This window comes from Conger conger, chromosome 2 (genome assembly GCF_963514075.1).
Source record: "Conger conger chromosome 2, fConCon1.1, whole genome shotgun sequence".
NCBI lineage: Eukaryota > Metazoa > Chordata > Actinopteri > Anguilliformes > Congridae > Conger > Conger conger.
In genome coordinates this window covers 19,965,692-19,989,274 of record NC_083761.1, presented here as the reverse complement: position 1 = coordinate 19,989,274, position 23,583 = coordinate 19,965,692, and the positions used below count along the sequence as shown (strand labels likewise).

The 23,583-nt window shown below is 41.3% G+C and overlaps 1 protein-coding gene across 1 annotated transcript in view; it reads left to right on the top strand.

Annotated features, from left to right (window-relative positions):
- The window catches only part of LOC133122047 (zinc finger matrin-type protein 4-like), a 74,051-nt gene extending 61,815 nt beyond the window's left edge, over nucleotides 1-12,236 (top strand). Inside the window, exon 7 of the mRNA XM_061231716.1 lies at nucleotides 8,577-12,236. Coding sequence (XP_061087700.1) covers nucleotides 8,577-8,598 — 22 coding nt within the window. The 3' untranslated portion in view covers nucleotides 8,599-12,236. The remainder of the gene's footprint in view (nucleotides 1-8,576) is intronic.
- The last annotated feature ends 11,347 nt before the right edge of the window (nucleotides 12,237-23,583 follow it).

The following is a 23,583-nucleotide window of genomic DNA, read 5'->3' as shown; positions in this document are numbered from 1 at the left end:
TTTTCGTGATGACTGTGCCACACTGAAATGTGTTCGACCTTGGTGTTGGTCTGAGGGCTTTTGTCCCTCCGCACTTCCAGTCTTCATCGTAATTAAAGTCTGATACAGCAAATTTAAATTTAAATTGAATTTGAATCGAGTGAGAAAAGGTAGAAGAGGAAGACTATGTGGGTTAAGACGGCTAAGAATCTGTGTTGTGTATTGATCAGTTGAAAAGCAGTGTGTTATCCAAGCCTTGTCTGTGGACAAGTACTAATTACACCTGATGTTTACATGTCAAGTTTGTTGAATAAAAGTGTGAAGTCCTAATTTGCATTCTACTGAATTAGTTGGTTTCTTATAAAAAGCAAAGCCCCCCCTTTTTTTCAGATGGAGAAATACATTCTCTTATTGATTTGTTCGTTCAAAAGAAACGTAAATCAAAAGAAGAAAGCTTGTGTTGTATTTAATAGGGTTGCCATACTTCCCTTATAATACAAAATTGAATTGAAGAATAAAGTCCTGCGTTCCCTATTGAATCAATACGGGACACAATTTGTCCTGTAGGCAATTTTCCAACAAAAGCTTCCATGCTCACAATAGTCAGAATGGCGTAATCATGAGTAAAATAAAGTCAGCTTTACATGAAATAGTAGAATCAGACAAATGTGTATGTGTGTGTGTGTGTGTCAGCGTGTGTCATAGGTGTGAATGTTGTCAGCTCTTCTTGACTATCCTTATACGGTAACCTTTCAAACATGTCTGTCCAAATTTTCTGATGGGGGGGCATATTTTACTTGTCTGCGTTGAAGGTGGAACTTTGTAACTTTCTGTAGGAAAATATGGAACAAATTGCATATGGAAAACAACAGTTTATTCTTCAGTTCAGAACGATTCCATGTCAGAAGGGACCGTATTATAAGGGTACTGTGGTAGAATCACTGCAGCGGTTAATGTCACGCTCAGGCTACGCCTACCCCCTATTAGCAATCTCGAACGTTTGATAATGTCAAAGCTTGTGCAACTGATGTAAAATGTGTGCCTGACTGAACGTCCGACACGACAGCACTTAGTCACGGTCATAAAAAAACAGTTGTTATGCAACCAGCCCCAGGTGTACAGGAGCCCATTGGGGTTGGTGGTCAGATTGTGAAATGGCTGGAAGCTAGAAAATTAGGAAAAACAAACCTGTGTTACCTGCACCCCTGCTGTGTCAGGTGCTCCATCATTGACATTCAATAACTCTTATGCCACCACAGAAAATAAAAATACAGCTGTGAAAGACTGTTTTTCTGGATAAATAGCTGAACTATAAAGCTTGATACAGTGCATAAAGCTTGCTGCTGGTAACCCATTCCCTTATTTCATTGTTGTTCCCACAACAGATAACTTTGCGGTTTAATTCAACAGCCCATTGAGCTTTACACCTTGACCGGTCGGTGACTGCTGCTGTTTTTTGCTGACACCCATGACTTTTTTTGCCTCCTGTTTATTTCTTTCATGTCTTTTCTTAAAGATAGGAATCCTAAAGCCAATGGTTTCTGCACGGTGCACAGAGCAAACCACAGCAGTAATGTAGACTTGGCAGAGACAAGTGTGGAAAGGTAAAGTTTGCTGGACTAAAGCCCAGTGGAAACAACGGAAGGGCCGGCTGTGTGTTTTGAGGGATTACCTGTACTGTACGGCTACGATGAGCCAGAAGGTTGCTAGCCATGCCCCTGCTGCGTAAAAGCAAGATAAACCGCAGCTCGGGCAAGGAGATTTACCTCGGAGATGAACGTTTCGCAGATGCGGTTGCTGGGGATTATAGCTCACAGCGTTGAACGAGCAGTTGTCGGTTTTGCTATAAAAACAGGTTTATTTTCCCATCGTTGAATGTGGGGGAGAAGGTGGGGTTGGATTTTAGGGGCATTTCTCATTTATCTTGTTCTTGTGTTATCTGATACTTGATGTTAAAGCACTAAGATGCTAGATCTACAGTAGAAGCACCAGAGAAGTAAGAGAGCTCACGTTGGCATATTGGGGGCCTGTATGTATGTATCTTGGTGCACAGACCCTCAGCAATCTGGCCACCAGACAACCAGCAAACCATAGCAGATGGTTCAGACCTCTTGTGTGCTTATACAGTATTATAATACAAAGCTAAAACTTCTAAATCAGCGAGAATTTATGTTCAGTAGTTAAACTATCAAAGTTAGAGCTTTTAGTGCTTCCTTTCTGGAAACTTCCTCAGGCTGGCCAGCTTCCTAGGGCTAGAGTCTTCACCTGTTCTCACTCACCACACAACACCTCCTGCTGCCCCTCCTGGAGTTCTGTACCCAGCCCTTAAACAAGATCTACTCTGTCCTGCCAAAAACACACCTGCTGTTTGAGGACGGGCAAATTGTCAAAGAGGAGGAGACTCGCTCCCGCACCTGAATGTAGATGCTGGCTCAGTTGCCTAGGTGACCGGGATTCAGTACTGCGGCGAGGAGGGGTTAATTGCCACTGTGTCATAGGGACAGTAAGGACGCTGGTCACGGACAGTACAGAGCATGGTCTGGGGAATCGGACACTCTGAAATCACCTTAGTACAGTGCTACTCAGCTCCAGGTCCTGTGGGCCACAGTGTCTACAGATGTTTGCGGAAACCATGCACTGCATCACCTTCTAACAATAGTGACGTATTTTACCTCGTTGGACCAGGAAATAAGATGAAGTGCTGTGCATGTTTGGAGCTGACAGTGCAGCCCACAGGACCTGGAGTTGATTAGCACTGGACTAAGTATGGGAAATCTGGAGTGCCCAGATTTCCCATACTACGCTTAATGGGTGTATTATCTGTGACCAGCATCCTGGCTGTCCCTTTGAAGGATACAGTGGCAATGAACTCCTCTCACTGCAGTGCTGAATCCTGGTCACCTTATTCAATAAATCACAGATAAGCAACAAATCAGCTAGCTGGCATTGTTAAATCTAAGTCGCATCCATTTGTGTTCAAAATGCGTTGGTGGCAAACTAAATGGAATGTTCATTTAAAATCGTTCAACAGTAACTGTTCGCCGTGAACATTCTGTGTCTTAAAAGCACCTCAGGTGAGCTCTGCTGGCTGTGTATTCAGAGAGCCATCTTCACAGGGAGTTCAAGCAGGCAAGCACCAGGATTTCATTTCTCTGTGTATGCCTAACTGACATTTATGTATATTTCCACATGCGACCATCACTTTGCTGCAGCATTATGAAACACAAACAGAAAACCAGACCAGTGAGCTTCTGTCCATTTGTTGTCACACCAAAGGTGTTACCTATCAGGGAATAAATTAATGAAAATATATTCTACGAACCAACTAATTCAATTAACTGTGTTTATCTTCCCATGCTATTTTATCACAAACTCAACGTTTCAGGGTAACATTACAAACCGTTATCGAGCTACTTTAAAAAAGCAGGGTGGGATGTTGGTTGAGATGGTCAACCTACCTGTACTGCCGAGCAATATAATTTCCAGGGATAGTGGCGTTCTGCAGCAAAATAGTGCTCAGTCAACCAGGGGTATCTCGATCACATATCACATGTAATGTAATATCATGATGAGACAGGGGCAACCCTTCCACTGTCACTGTCACCCACAGTAATAATAATAATGATAATCATAATAATAAAAATGTTTATCTTATAGCACCTTTCTCAGAACCAGGGTTGCTTTACACAAACATAAAATAGGTCAAATGCATACATATACAGAGAAAAAAGCACAAAACCAAGAATAAAACAGATAAAATAAGTTACATGTAAAGTACAGGCAGTAATATAACATGTAATCACAGCAAAAATATTGCATAGCATGGATTATAAATGATCATTATTACATGATTATTATCACTATTATTACTGTTGTTATTACAGATTGTTTAGAACACTTCAAGTAATGGGGCAAACTCAGAACGCTGTACCCAGAAGTACAGCATTTGTTCATCATTCTTTCTTCTTTTGATAATGAATTAAAAAGAGGAGAACATTTCAATAGAAATCAATAATTAGGCTACCTTAACTAAAAAAAATTGTGCTTTAAGGAAAAAATCTTGTCATGAGAGTTTAGTGTAGGTGCAGCCAAGGTGCCTTGTTCAAATGTGATAATCCGTCATGCTGATGTCATTGGGATATTATTATACGCTATCAATGCACCCAAGGCGGGACTGATAGTGACAGTGAGTCAGCCTATGAATTTTACTGTTTCTATCTGACTGTTGGACCTGCCGAAGCTGTATGCCAAGAGACTCAGTGATTTTCCAATTCATATGGAAAGCCTTCTTAGCCTTGCCAGCTCAGTGTGGTCCTGCCTGTTGAGTTTTGGATTGCATTGTGCGGTATCTGGGGTTGCCAAGGTGACCCAGCACAGACAAGGCAGGTAGCCTTTTTCTCCTTCAGTTATTCAATTCCCAAGGTGCGAGTTGGCTCCCTGTAGACATTGGTGTGGTCCCCCATGAAGTGTCCAGATTAGTTCCAACTGGCAGTCCTCTGAGCCAATGAAAATGGTTGTTGTTGGAAAATTGTCATTGCCTCCCTTGACCGGTGCTCCCTTCCCCTCCCCCCACCTAAAGAAAATCCTAGAAACTCCTACAGAAGTGGTCAAAATCCAGGTGTTCTGTCCTTTTCTTACAGAAATCACAGAGCATGGTGGTATAGGGATGACATTAACCCAGGAGCTAAGAATGGTCTTGCCGTCAGAGGGTTGGGTGTGTCGAAGTGACACCTAACCCCCAGTTGCTCCCGATGAGCTTGTAGGAGGGAGGCGAGGTGTGACTGCCATCTGTGAGGAGCCTGTGAGCTGGGGGTTGACTCTGCCATTTGTGAGGTGGGGGTTCTGGTGTGGGTCAAAAGGGACAAAGGACAATGCTGTTTGTAGTACCTTTTGACGAGTTCCAGACCAGTGACGCCAAGAAGATAAGGGATAGATATATGGTGGGTGGATGAGCGGTTCCCGGGCAATTAGGCCATGAGGGCCATTAAAACTCCCGGGAAAAGAATGTGCCTAATATCTTATGACCCCACACCTGGTCACTTCCAGGGGGAAAGACTCCGGGCAGTACCACAGTGCCCTCCTTTGGGCACTGCTGTCATTACCCCAGGGACTAATCTCTTGGAGGAAAACCAAAGAACTGTGGTTGAGATGGTCAATAGACCCGGTACAATATTGTAAACATTGCCCATGTGATCCTTGTTGTATTGCAATATGCCCATTGTAGTAATAACAGGAATTACATGTAAAATGGATACACAGGAGGGAGGTTTCATGATAACTGCACCATAACAAAACATTAGGATAATCTGTTTGGTATGGATGTGATCCAGTAAAGTCAAGGAATCAGATGAGATACATTTCATACCAAATGGATTTTAATAAACCATAGTTTCAATAACTCAAGGGAAAACCTACACGTCCTCTCTTGGTAATCATCTAATTTTCCCTACGCAACAACCCCCAACGGTGGGGGTCTAAATTCCAGATTCGACAACCCCACCAGGCTAATTTATGGCACTGCCGCCTGGATCAAACACATGATTTGACATAAAAGCCAGGGAGACGAGCCTATCAGGGAAGATCGCACTCGATTTCCCACACTGTGCATACTTTGTATATGTGTGTAGCAAAAGCAGGCTGGGTAAGATTTCACTCTATTCTATTTATCTTTAATTTGTCTATTGACTGTAATTGACTGTTTTATTCTACGCTAACTGCCTACCCGTCTGGAAATAAATTATTTTGTTTGTAACTTGCGTGATCTCCATGACTCTAATTCATCTTGTACCTTTTCAGCCTAAATTACAACTGAATATTGAGGGGGACAATGGGGACCAAGGACTGACCGATCGGCAGTCCCTTGGTACAGGTGATAGTTCTAAGCTGTGAGGCCAGCAAGTTTCTGCCAACGTAAAGGGTCGGCTATGCACGGCTCTTGTGGTTTGACGTGAAGGGAACCCCTGGGCGTTACGGCGCTGGTTCCTGTCAAATTATCTCTAAGGAGCCCAGTTAATGCTACGCCGACCTGGGCTCACAACTATCATGACTGTGTTGCATGTATTGTGTTGACTGGACCCTCAGCCTCTGAGTTCTACACCGAACTGAGAGCTTGGTACCCATGTGATAGTTCTAAGCTGTGAGGCCAGCAAGTTTCTGCCGACTTAAAGGGTCGGCTATGCACGGCTCTTGTGGTTTGACGTGAAGGGAACCCCTGGGCGTTACGGCGCTGGTTCCTGTCAAATTATCTCTAAGGAGCCCAGTTAATGCTACGCCGACCTGGGCTCGCAACTATCATGACTGTGTTGCATGTATTGTGTTGACTGGACCCTCAGCCTCTGAGTTCTACACCGAACTGAGATATTCAGCAATAATGTTAATCGCGAGAACATATATTGAGTAATGGTGGCGCAGGTACGAGTCGAGTGTAATCACTCCCGAGGTTCGCGTAAATTTCAAACCCAAATTTCTAAATTATATATCTTAAATGGAGTCAGATAAACGAGTGGAACGAGAGTAACCACTAAGCTTTCAAATACGGCCCCGTTTACGAACGGAGAATATTAGGAATTTTACTGATCTGTTTCAGGCCAGTTGTAAGCGGGATATGGGGCAGGTCAATCCATATCCGACCCGTGGCAACAGACCCAGTATATTCCTAAACATAATTGTGCTCTGTTCGTGTGCGGAGTTTGATAATAAAACATTTTTCATTCACTTCTAAACAGCCAGGAAAGAACACGTCGTCCCTTCACCTCCAGCTATTCCCTCATTGGTCTAGCTGTGCAGGTTCTACAAGCTGGTCAGCACTTTGCATATAACCCAATCGCTGTTGGTATGTGTGAATGAGAGGAATCAATTGTCCGTTTACCAGTTAAAAATTCCAGGCATCGGAGTGTTTTCTCCGGCCTCTCTGGTGCCCTGAACTGCAACAGAGATCTTTTAATCATGAGGGATTTTTTCATGGCCTGAACAAAATGAGGAAACTCTGAGGCAGTGGGGTGCCTCCCTGGGCGTGATTGCAGCGAGGCGGGGTCGCACGGGAGGTTAAACGCAGCAGGGCAGGTGCGGACGTGTGTGCGACAGGGCCGTGCCCTCCTCTGCAGAGGCTTCGAATTAGCCTGCCATAATGCCATGATTCAGGGTGACAGGCCTGGAGGTTTGGGGAACGGAATGTCTTATTAGCCATTACCGAAATATATGTTGACAGGTTGGATTTATTTCTTAGACGGTGGCAGGGGCACGGAGTGGGGAGCTTGGGAAGGGGGGGGGTGTAGGGGGTGTTTTTACGTGGTGTTCTGTGGTGACCCTGATTTCACCGGGGGAGTCGTCACCCCCCCCCCCCCCCACGTGTCACCGTGCCCCTACCCACGTCACCCCGGCCTCGATTTGTGTCGCTCGTTTCAATCGTCAATGGAATGCCAAATTCTCTACGACTACCAGGACAGCCATTTGTTCTCTTGTCAGGCATCGCCGAGCACCATGTCCCCCCCCCCCCCCCCCCGGCCTGTCCGTGTGGCGGGTGGTAAATTGAGACGGAGGGCCGCGCAGACAAGGCGGAACTGACAGCATTGGCCGCGGTTACAGCGTAGCGTAGCGCCCGGGTCCTCCGCTCTCTGCCACAGCGCACGCTTTTGACTTTTAAAAACCCACTGCAGCTCATCGCCCGTGTCAGCCAGGGGACCGCATCTATACATCACGCGTACTTTCTGGGCTACCAAAGCCGCCCGCCCCCGTCTCTATTTCCCCCAATGCTTCAGCTTAATTAATTGCTTTAATTAAATGGTTGGTCTTAAATATATAGCTGGGAAATTAAAAAATGGGGGCGACGGCACACCGCCGTGGCTTAGTAATCGTGTTGTCATGTGTTCCCTCGGTGCCGTGATCACCCACCTTGAAATTAAGGGAATAGGAAACGCGCAGCCTGCGGTGTGGAAAGGGGTCACGAGCTCGTGAACAAATACATAAGATGAGCGCGTGTGCCTGTGCTGTAGTACTCGTGTGGAATGCAGGTGGCATGATGGGAAATTTAAATTCCCAATCGGCTGAAAAAAAGCAAGAAAATACTGGGGGAATGATATAGCCTACGGTTTGAACTTTGTAGTATCATTGCTGAAGGGAATATATGAATGGGAAGGCTGTTAGGAAAATATGACAGAATATGACTGTACTGCAAAATATCTTCAGAAACCGCAAAGCTATAAGGGTAGATTAATGTTTATGTTCTCATAATGTGACTGAATTCAAGTAACTCATGATAATGAAAGTGCAGGCTTCTGATTATTATGCAGCTTTTTCTGAGATGCTGTCTGTTGCAAATACTGTAATTCACTGCATCTACACATTCAGTAACTGCGATACACAATAAAGTGTCAATTCAAGAGTAAATGTGAGTCCATCTTATCTAATGTAGTCTGTAAGAGTAGATTTTGCACTGAACATTTTACTTCAGGTGTGTGCCTCCACGTAATATGATATAACTGTGCAAAGTGTTCTCAAGGTGACCATAGCTGTAGCGTGTGATGGGGGGAAGAAGGGCACTGTCACAACTGTGTTGCTCCAGGTGGCATGGCGACTGACTCCCTGTCTCTGTGTTCCAGTTTAAAGCAGCACCAGAAGTGATGGGCGACCAGAGAAACCGAGCGGAACGGCAGAGGTATTCGTGACCCGCATGACCCAGAGAACGTGCCGTCCCGCGCTTCCCGGGAACAGGCAGCCTTTGCCTTCACCGAGGGTTTGACAACTGTGCTGAAAACCAACGAAAGAAAGACAACAGAACTGCCCGGGAAGGCCATTGAGCTGTTGGAAAACAGCCACTCTCCTGCCTCCTGTGACCGTGATCTTTACAGGATGGCAACAAATGGTGAAAACAAGAAATGATGGTGTGAAAGAATAACACGTTGCTGAAGAACCCTTGAGGGTTTACAGCCACACCTGGGTCTGGGGGGAGGGGCAGTTCATGGACTCTGCTGTTCCCACTCATGCCCCACCTCCGTCCCCCAAAAAAAGATAACATGATATAAAACATTCCGATTTCCAGTTGGAAAACGCGAATAGTACTGCAGCTGACTGTGGTTAGAACATGTATCATGGCATTACATCAAGGTTTTTGTCTGCCTGTCCCTAAAATATCTTTTTTGGAGCTGCACCTGCAGTTGTGGATTGAAAATGTGCCTCCCTTTTCCTCTGACGCTTGCCGTCTGTATGGCCAATTATGGGTTTTGGCTTGCACCTGGGAGAGGGGTCAGCTTTGACTGGAAACTTTGTGAGGCTCTTTACCATCTCAAAACACCCACCCTTCGGAGGTCCCTAGCTGTTCAGGCACTTTAATGTTATGCTGGTCCTTTTAATGGGCTTGTTCCTTGTGATTGCTCTGAGACCACGCCATCTCTCCCTTCAGAAATCACGTGACCCTGTTGTGATGCAGTCATCTGGAAAAGAAAAAGGTTGAACATTATGCCATTATTAAAATAACAATAGTGGTACTTTTAATGCATTGTCAAAAATGTGTACTTGTATCCAGCCTTGTGCACGGATTCCTAATTCTAGCAGAAAAAAAAACACTGAAGTTTTATGTGTACTGAGTTTGACTTCATTTTATTTAGGTTTTTGGACATGAGAGACAATGTTATGAGACCATATTGCTGTATGTTATTTATTCATTTTAGTCTGGTGCCATGTGACTGTTTTCTTCAGCTTTTAGGGAGGGCATGGTTCATGAAAATTGTCTTGAGATCCTCAAGTCAAGGTTTATAACCTTCATCTACTGTAGGTAGTAATAATTTAATAATGAACATTACACAGTCAAAAGAGTGCCAGCTGGGGCCTGCTGCCCTTTTTTGGGGCTTTCTGGAGTGGAAGCATGAGACTGCGGTCTCTGTCATGTGATCATGTGATGTATTCAAAAAATATGTTTCCATTACCCTTTATTGCATTACATTACATTACTGGCATTTGGCAGACGCTCTTATCCAGATCAATGTACACCAAAGTGCAAAGTGCATACCCATAACCAGGGATAAGTGAGCTGATATTGCATCTTCTGTTTATCGACACGCCAACTTCTCCACCTCAGCCATTTTGTTATATTTCAGAAATTGCTCATTCAAAATTCAAATAAACCCCACTTTTCTCACTTTATCCACCCCCACCACCACTACTGCTGCCTCCCTCACTGGAAAACTGCTTGATGACTTGTGCAACGATGTGAGAATCCTGCTTCTTGTATGAAAAAACATGGAACCTTCAACATTACTGTAATCCCCCCCCCATATGAATTGTGTGTACCATACAGGCTTTCTACTACAGTACGGTCTGCATCGCTGTGACATTATGAGAATGCTGTGTGTGTTGTCAGAAGGATTGCAGATTACAGACAGATCATCTGCCATTTTCACAATTAGTTTTTTCACTGTAAAGGTATAACCACTTTGACAGCACAGCAGGGTGTGTGCTTGAAGCAGTCTGGTACCTAGCTGTCTGTATCATTATTTACCCTCTCAATTCTGCCAACAAGAAAACCCTTAAAGAAACCTTTAATAGCCTTCCCACTTTTACTACAGATGGAAGGTTGGCTGGCATTGTGGCATCAGCAATGTAGCCTGTAAAATTTTGCCTGAGCACATGATGTAGTCAACGATAAGTGATGCGAACACCTCTTACAATGCTTCGTGAAGCGGTCCTGCATGTTTCTCACTGTGCTACATTGTCATTTTCATGTCACATTTTATAACAATCTCGAAAGTATACAGTCAGTTGTCAGTTGTTTGCGATAAATAATTTAGCTTCAGCTTCCCACCTGCGTAAGGCTCAGTAAGGTTTAGTTTTTGATTTTACTGAGAGTGTCATGAGGATTTTCTTATCCCTGTCAGTTTATTGACATGAAGATCATGGAATTGGGCCATTGAGTTTTTAATGATGTTACTGTCACTAACAGAAATTTACATTTCTGCTTGGATTCCCTTCAGTGTACACTTTTGTGCATCCCTTGACAATATCTGCATTTACTGTATTTCATATTGAGTGTCTTGACAAACCTTTATGCATTTGCCCAAATATCTTAATTTTATATTTAATGAATGCATTTTCTGGCACTAAAACCAAAATTAATCTGTTCAGTTTTTTCAAATTCAGCTATTTCTGGGAAGCTACTGTATATGGTTCATGCAAACACAATATTAACAATGGGAACTAGTTAAATTGACATACTGTACTTTCGATTGTCATTCCCTCTGTGGGATTGATTTTGTGTTTTATAGTCACTGTACTGAAGGCCAGTGTCTTTTTCATTTATAACCTGCACTTGAATCACTTGCGTTCAGATTACTTTGCCCGATCGAAAAAGCCCTTAAGCTGTTCCATAGACGAAGGGAGGCCTGTTTGTGTCTCAGACCATTCATAATTAAACATCTTTGCAGTTAGGTCTTCTGTCTGAGAGATAAAAACACACTGTTGTGGAAGTATATTGATGTCCCCAAACCCTTGTCTTGCCTCTGGGAAGTGTATTATGAATCAATCAAGGGATGAAAGATGGATGGCAGCAAGGAGGTAGAGAAGAGAGAGGGATGGAGGAGAGAGCAATCTTTCCTCAAGCAGCTCGATAGACCCCTACTTTCTAGAGACTGGAGTTGCGGTCTCCTAGATGTTCATATGCCACAGCTCATTGAAAATAGCCTTGATTATTGCACTGCATGTCCACGGCAGATGATGTTTCTCTTGCGATTTTTTGTGCCTGGTTTCCATGGGTCCAATGTAGATACACACTGATTGGGTAGCAGCAGCTGCAATTGGTGGAAGTAATCAGGGCACAGTGGGGTTTTGGAGCATGTACGGCACACAGCAGACCCTACATAAATTGTTCATGTGTGGAAGGCACATGTGACTACAGGTCTACAGTTTGCCAAATGTATGGAGGTCTGGAGCAGCAGGAGAGGAGTTATGGGCTTGGTAGAGTGGACAACCCTGCTTAAACAAACAGCTCAATCTAGGTTTTGAAATGGCTGGTAGCTGGTTGACCAGTTCAGATCAGTTCTCATCTTGACATGGTTTAGCTGGTTGAAACAGCTGGTAGCTGGTTGATCAGCTTGGCCATGTTGGTTGACCAGCTCATACCCAGCCACACCAGCTTATGACCAGTTTAACCAGCTCCATTCTCAAGCTGGCGTAGCTGGATTTTACAGTAGAGAAATGTTCTGATCTCCGAGATCCAATGTTGTTTGGGGCCATTTCATGTTCTTTATAAAGGTGTACTTGAAAGTTTACTTGAAGGGCTTCACTTGATGGGTATGGAATTGTGTGCGATGTTGTGTGTTCTTAAGTAAAGTTGAAAACAAGATGTGTGGATATGTGGACTTGGCAATGTTTAAGTCTCTCTTTAAAGACCCTATGCAGTCAAAATCATGATTTTCAAATGCTCATATTATGTCCAAAGATTATAAGGGTGCTTACACATTGATGTTATATATTGATATATTATTTTATATATGTATGTAATGAATTCGATTTATTTTCCTAAAAAGTATACAATGCTCGACATTGCCGCCTGGTGGAGTATTTGGTATTGGTGGTTTTGAGACCAAAATCGTGACATCCCAAATACTTATAATTTGCTTTCACCAAAATGACAACACTCACTCATTATGAATATTTATGTTGTGTGCGCTTGCAAGTTCAAAGCCATGACCAAACTCTCAAATACATATTGCGCAGGTCTGCTGCTAACATTAGCTAAGTATCCACTTAAACAATGCCTTATTATTCTGTGATTAACGATTGCAGATAAAGCAATGCATCTTTTCACGCCTTGCCAAGTCTCCAAAAGGTCTGGAACAATTATACAGAAAAAACGGTGCAAAGTTAGTAATATCAAAGGTTACAAAATTGTGCAGTACACATACATTTATGAACAGAAGAGGATGGGTTTTGCAAAGACAACGGTTCTAAAGCTAGATGCTGTGCCAACTGTCAATCAAGATCAATATGAGGTTTGTTTCTCTTATTTTACTTTATGGGTGTCTTAGGTGTTTTTGCTTTAGGTGTTCCGGTAAGCATCTGTTTGGGCTAGATGATGTTCTGCTATTAATCAAATCAAGCCAACAAACTATAATGTTACCATTAATCTCATCTCACCAATTTACTTGCTGTCTGACTATCGTATTGTAGCAATGAGCTGTAATTGTACTATTTAGCTTTTAGGCAAATTAGGCAGTTGGTACACTTGGGGGTAGGAAAAGGCAAGTATTACTGGGCTGAATGGCCTGTTCTCGCCATTACCTTATCCTATGTTATGTTATGTCATCTCCTGGAAATATACCTAATGTTAGCTGGCAAGTGTAACGTGACTTTATTCTCCAGACTGTAATGTTACTTGTTAATGTAGAGATGAGTTAGCTAGATGACTATAGCGGTGTGTAGTCTTATATTTCGCTAATGTTACCCATCTATCTTGCCTGATCTTACTAGGGAACACAAGTTAGCTGCGGTGCAGTGTTCATGCTATAGCTAGCTAGCTCGGGTAACGTTACACTTACCATTCTGAAACTGGTTAATCGGCGTGATTGACTTTGTGTACTGGTTCAGTGATTGCAACAGTTTCATTTTGGCAAGGCCTAGGATTAAGAGCAATGGGGTCATACTTATATGGCTCAATATTTAAAATAATGTTGTTGCTGTGCTCGATTGCCATTATTATGGTCGTATGATAACTAGCTAACGTGGGGAGTGAGCGGCCTGGGCTGTCAGGTAAATGCATAAATAATTACGACATAACTGACACACCCTGCCAGTCTTGAGTCTGCTATATTAAGAAATTCAGGTTTTACATCAAAAATATATATTGTACTTTAGTAACTAAAGTAACAATTTAAATGTAAGAAAAGGGAGGCTGCATAGGGACTTTAAAACTCATTTTTGTCTCTGTACATTTTGTCCTTCAGTTAAATCCTTTCCTGTTGGCATTTAAATAACCTTAAGCTCAGTGTCTGATTTGAATGTATTTTTTTATAAATTGCTGGTGAAAGCTGTGAGATTTTTTAGACTCAGACTCAGATATGGGGAGACAGCTGCAGTCGTTTGCCAGCTGAGGTGATGCAAAAACAGATTGACAGGAAAGGACACATTTACCAGACGCTTGCAGGTCCTGGTCTACCAGGACCACGAGGACGTTTTCTGTCGCCTTCTGGAGATTTAGAAAACCCTTGTCTGTCAACACTGACAGCAGAATGCCCTCAAGCCTTCCTGCTCTTCTATCATAGCCACAAACACATTTCCATGTCCTTATGTCTAAATTAAAACTGCCAATATTATATGTCTGTTTAAATTAAAGTTAAAGTCTTTTTCATTGACCCTTGAGAAGGAACATCCCCCCCAACCACGACCACCACCACACATCAAACCCCACCCACCACATGGCCATGTTACCTTCAAGATATTCTTTTCCCAGATCTGCACATTTTAGATGTTCTGCTATCCATCTATGTAAAGAGACTGCAGCACACATCAGTGAAAATGTTGAGAGATGTGTGATAGCTCTTCTAGAATTATTGGACCACATTTTAATGGGATTAAAGAATAAGCTTTTTTCCAGTGTTGATGGACGCAGAAGAGGCCATTCTTACAGCCTTTGCATTCCATCCCTTGTTCTCTAAATGGTGCTAAGTGAAAACTGAACCTGTTGATTATTCCGCTTTGCAGGTTGTTTCATTGCTGTCATTCCCTTATTCCCTGCTGAAGAATTGTGTGGCGATTCACACATTAGAAGCAGGCCTTCATCATCAGCTAGCACACACAAGCAAGAGCCTATGGATGAATGCGTGAATGATTTTTACATGCCCATCTGGATTTACCTGAAGTACAGAACTAGACTCAGAAAGGGAAAACCACAATGAAGTGTACTATATCTCCAGTTAGATAACTGCCTTGCCATAGTGACTGAATGATATATCCCGTTCGGCAAGAGAGGGCACACAGCCCCTGAAATCAACAATATTGCTCTGTTTCAAGTCATTAAATTAGGACAAAATCTAGTCATACATTAAAATCATAGCGATTTCCAAAATACCAGAAAGCTGCTGTGTGGCTTACTGCATAGAAAATGGGTTTAAAACCCTGATTTTTAAAAAATTGCCTGTGGCTAACAACAGCTAATGGCAGTAGCCCATAAAATGAAAACGTTAACACCACTTCTGCAACGTGATGTTAAAAGTGAAACCGAACAATTATGATCAACTAGATAGTCTGCTTAGTTAGTCTAGCTAGTTTAGTCTACTTTTCATGGTTATGTATTGTAATGTAGTTGATATGGGATTTAATAAGATAGAAGATAAGATGATGCCAAGGAGTGGCCACTCTAACCGTATTAGGACAGCACTCGAGTCCTGTTCTTTTATTTTGCCAAAATACCTCTGCTGCTCATTAAATATAATGACTGAATGTAATTTGTAATTATTTATAAAAATACTAAAATAGCAATTATCTTCGATGGCTCCCTATTCAGACAATGGCATACGCAGGTTTGCTTTCTCCCTCAGAATCTGTAGCTTTGTCTGCAAGACGGAAAATAAAGTGAGTGTCTTTAAATTATGAAAATAAATTAGGGTAATGGCCGTGTCCTTTCATGTTCCCTCAGTAAAGTTTATACCTCTGTTACTGTGACGTGCTCAACTTAAAAGATTACTCAGGGTCTTGCTGCTACTTTGGTGCCACCTTAATTTCTACTCAGCCATTGCTTTTGGTTCAAAATATCCTCACAGAGAAAAACTGCATAATGATCTGCAGCAGAGGAAATAGAACACATGATCTTAATTGAGCATTACAAATCCTTTCAGGTCATTCTCAAGTCATTCTAAGCCTGGTCATGAAACCAAGATGGCAGACACCAACTCATCCTTAAACTGCTAAAAAAAACAACTCCAAATCTTTTATTAGCCATGCAGTAAAACGTAAAAAGTGGGAAATTAACTCTTACAAAGCACATATGGTCCCAGTTGGACTAAGACTGAACATTTTACTGTGAAAATCCAACAGAAATGCTCCCAGTACTGAACCCTGCAGTGAAACTGGATAAAACTGGATAAGGCGCTCATTTGAGATCCATATGCTGCCTCTTCAGTCAAATTGATCATTCAAATGCAGCAAATCCCCTGACAATAGGGGCTTTGCTATCTCTGTGTAATAACATACATTACACAGAGACAGCCTTCAAAAGAAGGCGGCCATTTTCTATTCTTCTCATCAGAACATGTCGAACTTAGTGTTCTGGCTTTGATACTGCAGAGTAGTTACAAATGAAGTTTTTAGTTTTTCAGTCACAGGGCTATAACACAGCCATTCAATGTTATCTGCTATCTGTTATTATTTGTGATGTTCATTAGAACTTTTCTTATCACCATCTTCCAGAATAATCTACCTGCAAACAGATAAAGCATACAAAGTTAGAAACAAACTTCAATAAACGAGTCTAAAACATTCTGCCAGAAGAAGTATAAAAGTATAGTATCAAAATATAGACTGTCTGGACAAACAGAAGAAGAAAGAAATAACCCATCAAAATTACATTTCCCCTATAAATTATACTGATGACTGACCAAAAACTCTTAAAACAAAAACTAATCTAAATACTCCAGACACTCTTGATTTACAGCATGCACAAGAGCCAGACTGGAGGCTATTCAGCTTTATTATTTTCTTTATCTATTTTCAGAAAAAGAAACAAACCTTTACCTCACAGAAGATTCATACTGCAAATACTCTTTGTATTTACTGCTTGTAATTAATCCCATACCATCTAGGAATGTACCTGTTTCCAGTAGTTTCACAATGGGAACTAAATCACATAATTTGCTAAATCAGATAATCTGCCTCCCATTATTTCTCCAAATGCATATTAATTTATTTATCATTCTGCTCAGCTGCATTAACTGATCAGACAAACATAATCTATTTCTATCACAATCTGTCATCATCTATTTCATGTCAATCCATAAAAAACGCATGGTCTCAGCAGCACTGAAACACAGTATAATAAGCAACCTCTTTATTTGCCTAATAAACACAAATATGTCATGCAGCAGTTGATACCAGAGTTAAAATAATAAAATCTTGTCAAAGCAGAGAGCAGGACCTACTGATATTCACCTCTACCAAAATCTATAACTGTTGTCACCTATTTCTGCTAATACACCAGTCCTGCTTACAGCTATCACAATTTGCCAAACCTCATTCATCATTTATTTTGTTCTCCCCATGTGAAATGCATTATGGTTTAACTCCCATTTAAATTCAGTGTCGACAACAATAATAATAAATCATAATTAGGGTGAAGTTTTCCAGCTTGCTCCATTTGTAGCTTTTTGTAACTGCAATTCATCTGGAAAATCTGTACAGAAATATATCAGACAGCACTAACGGTTTGGACTGCTCGGCCTCAAATGTTATCAGATGTGTTTAAATGCAACACAAACATATTATATTTGGAAAACATTTCTTTATATAAATGTTGTTGTAAACATCTGAAATTATTATTTTAGTCCTTATGATTTGCATACCACAATAACTGCATGAAATGTTTCTATATTGATAAGTGTATAAATAGGCCCTTGAAACAAAGTGCGACCTAACTGCTCATTTTAAATTGGGAAGGAGGAAATCCACATAGCGGAAACTAAATGAATTCACGCTTGTTTAAGATGTGCCATAAATATAAACTGTAATTTTCATTTCCAAACCTAACAACAGTAATCAAGAAGCTTTCCGTAGTGTCCTCTAATGTTTCACATCAAAGCAGTTCTGATTCAGGCATGTATTCCTCAGAAGTTTAAATCTGTTTCTCCAGGTCAGGTCAGCCTGTGGAAAAAAATATACAAAACAGATTAAACTAGAACAGCAAAACCATAATTGTAGGCAAGGCACATTTACCACAGACACTGGCACATTTAATACAAACAGCAGAATAATAAAAAAGCCCACGGTTCCAGTTTGGGCAATGTTGTGGAGCATATTTATTTTAGTGCATCATGGATTGAAATGAGAAGTGCACTCCAAATCCTGCCTTGAGGAAAGTCCATAACCCTGTGCATCCTCTGAACTCCCAGTATATCCACCTTCCCTACAGGCGTCAACACACTGGCCCTGCTACTGAGGTAAAAATAACCCTGACTCTTTCGGTTATAAAGATCACCCAGTTCTGGGAATGTAAGGTCAAAGGTCGAAAAACATTGCTTGATTTCCTCCACAGTACCTGTACTTTTAATTTACATCAGTTACTTGTCAGTCATGAAAACATTTCTCTCTACATTAAAAGGGTACCTTGTGGGAAAAATATTTCATTCCAAACTCTCTTTTTGGAACTCACACTCAAACATTATATAGGCTTGGATAACATTCACATAATATATACTCACCATACTTAACACTTTTCTAGGTACACCTAAATATTCCAAATATTTAGTCAGCCAATCATGAAACTCAATATGTAAAAGCATGCAGACATGGTTGAATTTCCATTGTTGTTATCACAGTGGGGAAGAAATGTGATCCAAGTGACCTTGATCGAAGGTGGTCAAAAACTGCTGATCCTTAGATTTTCATGGACAAAAGTCTTACAGTTCACAGAGAATAGTGTGAAAAACTAAATACATCCGGCGAGCAGCAGTTCTGTGGGCAAAAACACTGAGTGAGGTCAGACGAGAATGACCAGATTTGTTCAAGTTGACAGGAAGGTGACAGCAACTCAAATAACATCGAAACTTGAAGTAGACAGGCTACAGCAGCAGAAGACCACAAATTCTAAAAAGTAAGTCTAATAAATACCTAATAAAGTGTATATATAAGTTTTTATGCTTGTGGTTTCCCTTTTGAAGTGCAATTGTCCTATTTAAGTTGTTTATGAACATGAAGCACGTTTTCTGTCACACTTGCTTTGCCATTTTTCTGCGTGTTTTTTTTTGCAGCACGTTGCCATTTTGCATTTGCTTTTGCTTTTCCCAGTTGAAAATTACATTGTTTCTTGATTTGGAGTGCGTTTCTCTAAATGTGTTGTGTTGTCGTTTTTGATTGTCCTTGTGTGCCGTTGTGAAATCAATATTATACAGCACTGAAAGGAAAGTATCATACTTAAAGAAATAAGAGGTTACAACAATATTAGTAGCTATTCCAGTGAGACGGGTGCGTGGGGGTTGGACCCAAAATGCACGACTCAGAAACAATAGTAATATAAAGACCCCTCAGGGCTTTATTCGGGACGAATCCCAGGAGAGTAGTCAACACAAGCAAAGTCCATACACGTAGATCCAGCCAAACAAAAGGTAAACAAACAAAAAGCACGGTGCCGAGGGAAGAGGCAAACTCGTAGTCGGTAGACGTGCAGGGAGGTCCGGTAGCAGGAGAGCTGTCAGCGGGGCAGATGAACAGACGGACGGCAGGCAGAGGCGTAGTCGTGGGCAAAGCGGGAGTCGAAACCATGAAACAATCAGCGAAGCAAAAGTACAAAAAAACGGTAGACGAGGACGTAGTCAAAAAACAAACGATGGTCACAAAACAGAAATCAAAAAACGATGGTCGGTAAACAGGCTTGGATCGTAACGTTTAATCAATGGTAGTAAATGCTCAAGAGTTGCGTGGTAAACAGAGGCAGACAATTTCACAGAGAACAGTAGCGCGACTGGGCTATAAATGCGGGTGTAGACAGGTGTAGACAATTAGTTAGAGCGTAGCAAGGAAATGGAAAACAGGTGCGATGGATGACAAGTTTAACAAGGAGATTAGTAATCGTTAGTAATAAACCTATCCTGCCCTAGCATTAGTAAATTAGTAAATGACATGCACGAGAAACGTAAGGTAACATGAACACATGATTCGTTTGTTAGTCTCTACCCAATCCTGATCTAGCGTTAGTAGTTTTAGTAAATAGACAAATGGAAACAATTAGGGAGTGAATGACAGAAAGAGAGAGAGAGAGAGAGAAAAGGCGGAACGCAAGGTTTGCGGAAAAACATGTAAAAGTGTATGCATAAACCGTGACCAGTTAACGTAACAATAAACATAAATCAAAACATGACACAAAGCGAAACTAAGACGATAACCACTCAACATAACCAGGTAATATAATCGTACGAAAACATAACTAGACATGACAAGAAAATAAATCGTAACGAGACATAACTAAACATGACAAGAAAATAAATCGTAACGAAACATAACTAAACATGACGAACCTAGACTAACATAATACATGATAAGACAATACAAGACTAATACAAAATTAATAAACATAAAACATGGCGAGACAGACCTGAAACGTGACATCCAGACAATAAAGGATTCATATTCTGCAAAATTGTGTATTGTTCAAGGTAGTTCTGACCTCCATCATGTGTTCGCAACTTCAGCTGAATGAGTTTAAACATATTCTGTAGTTATGAAATAATTTTCTGTACAGCTTTATTTTCTCTGCTCGATGCTCAGCCTGAAGTGAGTCAAGGTTATTGTTTTTTTTTTTCCTCCAGGGCCCTCAGCATTTTTTATCATCTTGCTGACCAGTTGTGTTTTTCTCCAGGCAGAATTCTCCTGATGTTTGAAATTCTCTCAATGGAAAGATAAGAATTGATAACTGCAACTAGAGCTATCATCTCAAAGTTACACAGAAAGAGCCAGCAGACACAGTTAATGGATTTTTATCCTTAAGGCTCAGAAAGTGATGTTTCCCTTTTATGAAGGCATTTCAAAGATAGTGACATGTCGAGATAAGCAGAAGAGGCTAGCGAAAGAGAAGAATAAGACCATAGACAGGATTCTATCCTTTCAGGACAATGAAGAGGGCTAGTGTCCAGGTTATCTCATAGAAGAGGCCATCTTGGTCAGACCATCTTCCCAGCCACTTACATCCATCAAAACACAGCAGCACTGATAAAAAAAGAACCTCAACCAACTGAGGTCACCAGAACTTGCACTAGTGCTTACTGAGGGACAGAACCCAAAGTGTGTTGTGTGAGGGCTACGATGGATTGGGAGATATGCAGGCCAAAGGAAGAATACTATTTACAATACACTTAGCTGAAAGTCAAATTCGATACGTATATAAGATACTTCTGCATAGAGTTGTTATGGCATGTTAAAATATTTTAATATCGGTGATATGCGTTGGTTTGATGAGGTGGATCAGAGACAATGTATTAAGTGGGTCATGGGCTCTATAAGTTTGGGAACCACTGTCTTAAGCTGCTACTTTCTCTCTGTCCCTATGTGCCTCCAGAGACTTAGAGATGGAAAATAGTCAGCTTAACTAAAACTTGAGGTAGATATGTCCTGCACTTTTATTCAGATTGACACTCTTATCTTAATGCCAACGTGCATGTGGTTGGAATTCTGATACCAACTTGAATATGTTTCATGGTGTAAAATATGTGTCCAGTGCTAAATATAGTATGTGGTATAAACTATTGGTCTACTCCTGATGTGTGTGTGGGTGTGTACCTGTGTGTGTGTATAATAGTTACTCATGGATAGAATATTAACAGAGCAAACTGGTATGCCACATACACCGACCACACCGATAATTGTACATCATTGCACTTCATGCAATTCATGTTCACACCAGTATATACTATAAGCATTAAATGAAATGGAAATACCAACTAAACATTTAGAAAAATGTATTCCGAATTTTATTTTATGATTGATATATTGTATACCCATCATTCCTATTGCACGGTGGGGCAGAGAAGGTGAGAATTTCTGTTGATTGATTGCTCTGAATCAAACTTTGAAGCCACCTGATTTCCTAATTTCCATAAATAGCTAATGCTAAACCTCAGCTGTTATGTCACCTTTGCTGCAACTCAAAGACACCCCCACCATGGGCCATATAGAGACCGCATCCTTGGACATCTCCTGGGAAGAAATTTCATTTCCACAGGTAACTGGATCAAGGCAGAAGTGTGTCTCATCCTAAAAAACACAGCTTGAGTCACAACAAAGCTTGAATCGCCATCTCCTGTTTACATGTATCTTTGCTGATGTGTCTTCTTGCCTTTACTGACATTTTGTCTATATATGTTTTATATTCTATCTAAAGCTTTAAAGTCTGGAAAATGTAGTAATCCCTAAAATAAACATAGTATTTGCAATGAGAAAAGAACACGTGGGTTTAATCATTGAATCCTCACACTGTTCCACTTCAGCCACCAGCCTTATACTTCACACCTATATACCCCCCCCCCCCCCCAAAAACAAACATAAGTAACATAGTCTATTATTGAGCCTTAAAATCTAATTTAATTGACTTTTTCTGCAAAATAAGACTGAGGTATCACCACTGAGGTAAGACGGTTCAAGATTTGCCAATGGGGTGAGAAAATGCAACTTGAGCAAGCAGTGACCTAAAACAAGCTAATCCTTTCTACTTGAGAGAAAAGTAAAAGTTCTTAAGTCTTATTACAAGACTGAAATGCTTGTTAAGATTTTTTTGCAGTGCAGACGCAGCAGTCACCACATGTATATGAGATGGCTGTCCCGTGGGAGTCCTCAGGGTGCGGTATGAGTGACATCACTCTCTCTGCAGAGGTAGTGCAGGTTGCTGATGGTGAGTGACAGCTGGCTCTGCACCTGAGATCTGCACAGGCAGTGGGCTGGGAGGTATTTCTAGAACAGTTCATGTTTCAGCTTAGCAACGCCGTGCCCGAAAAATAATACTTGTCATTCTTACCTTCGGAGCGGTATTAAGGTGAGCCGTTGTGTGGGTTGTGTTGTTTTAGACAGGTTTTTATTCACGTTTGTTATTTTGGGATCCGCACAGCTTGTAAAAAAAGAGACTGAAGTCATTTTCATGCTCTCACAGGTAAACTGAAAGACTAATCCCAGAATCCCTTGGGTGCACTGTCTAAAAATCGAATGATGTCTCATTTGCAATGAGCTCAGACAGTCCCAGGAGGGAATTCAGTCATGTCTAAGTATATGATGGCTTGTTGTGAAGCTACTGAAAGTATGTGAAACAAACTCACAGTCAAGCATAAAATAAATGTGCCTATGATTTGAAAGGTCTGGCTTTGAAAGGTCTGGCTAGATATGTATTGTGTACACAAGGTAACGCTCAAAGCTATTGCAAGTATTGCTGAAAGGCTTTTTAGGCTTGTGTAATATATCAGGGCCATGCATTATACAATGCCCTGCTGGATTTACTCTACTGGATGCACTGTATATCCAGAAGGCTGCAGGCTCACAACCCCTGAAATGCAATTATCTAATCAGCCAATCGGCAGCAGTGCAATGCATTAAAATCATGCAGATACGGATCAGGAGCTTCAGTTAATGTTCACATCAGACGGGGTGGTTTGAGTATTTCTGTAACTGCTGAGCCCCTGGGATTTTCATGCACAACAGTCTCTAGAGACTGAGAATCCTGGGAAAAACTAAAAACATCCAGTAGGCGGCAGTTCTGTGGACAAAAACACCTTGTTGATGAGAGAAGTCAACGGAGACTGGATTGAGCTCACAGAAATGGTAACGTAACTCAGATAACTACTCTGTACAATTGTGGTGAGCAGAAAAGCATCTCATAATGCACAACAGGTTGAACCTTGAGGCAGATGGACTATAACAGTAGAAGACCACGTT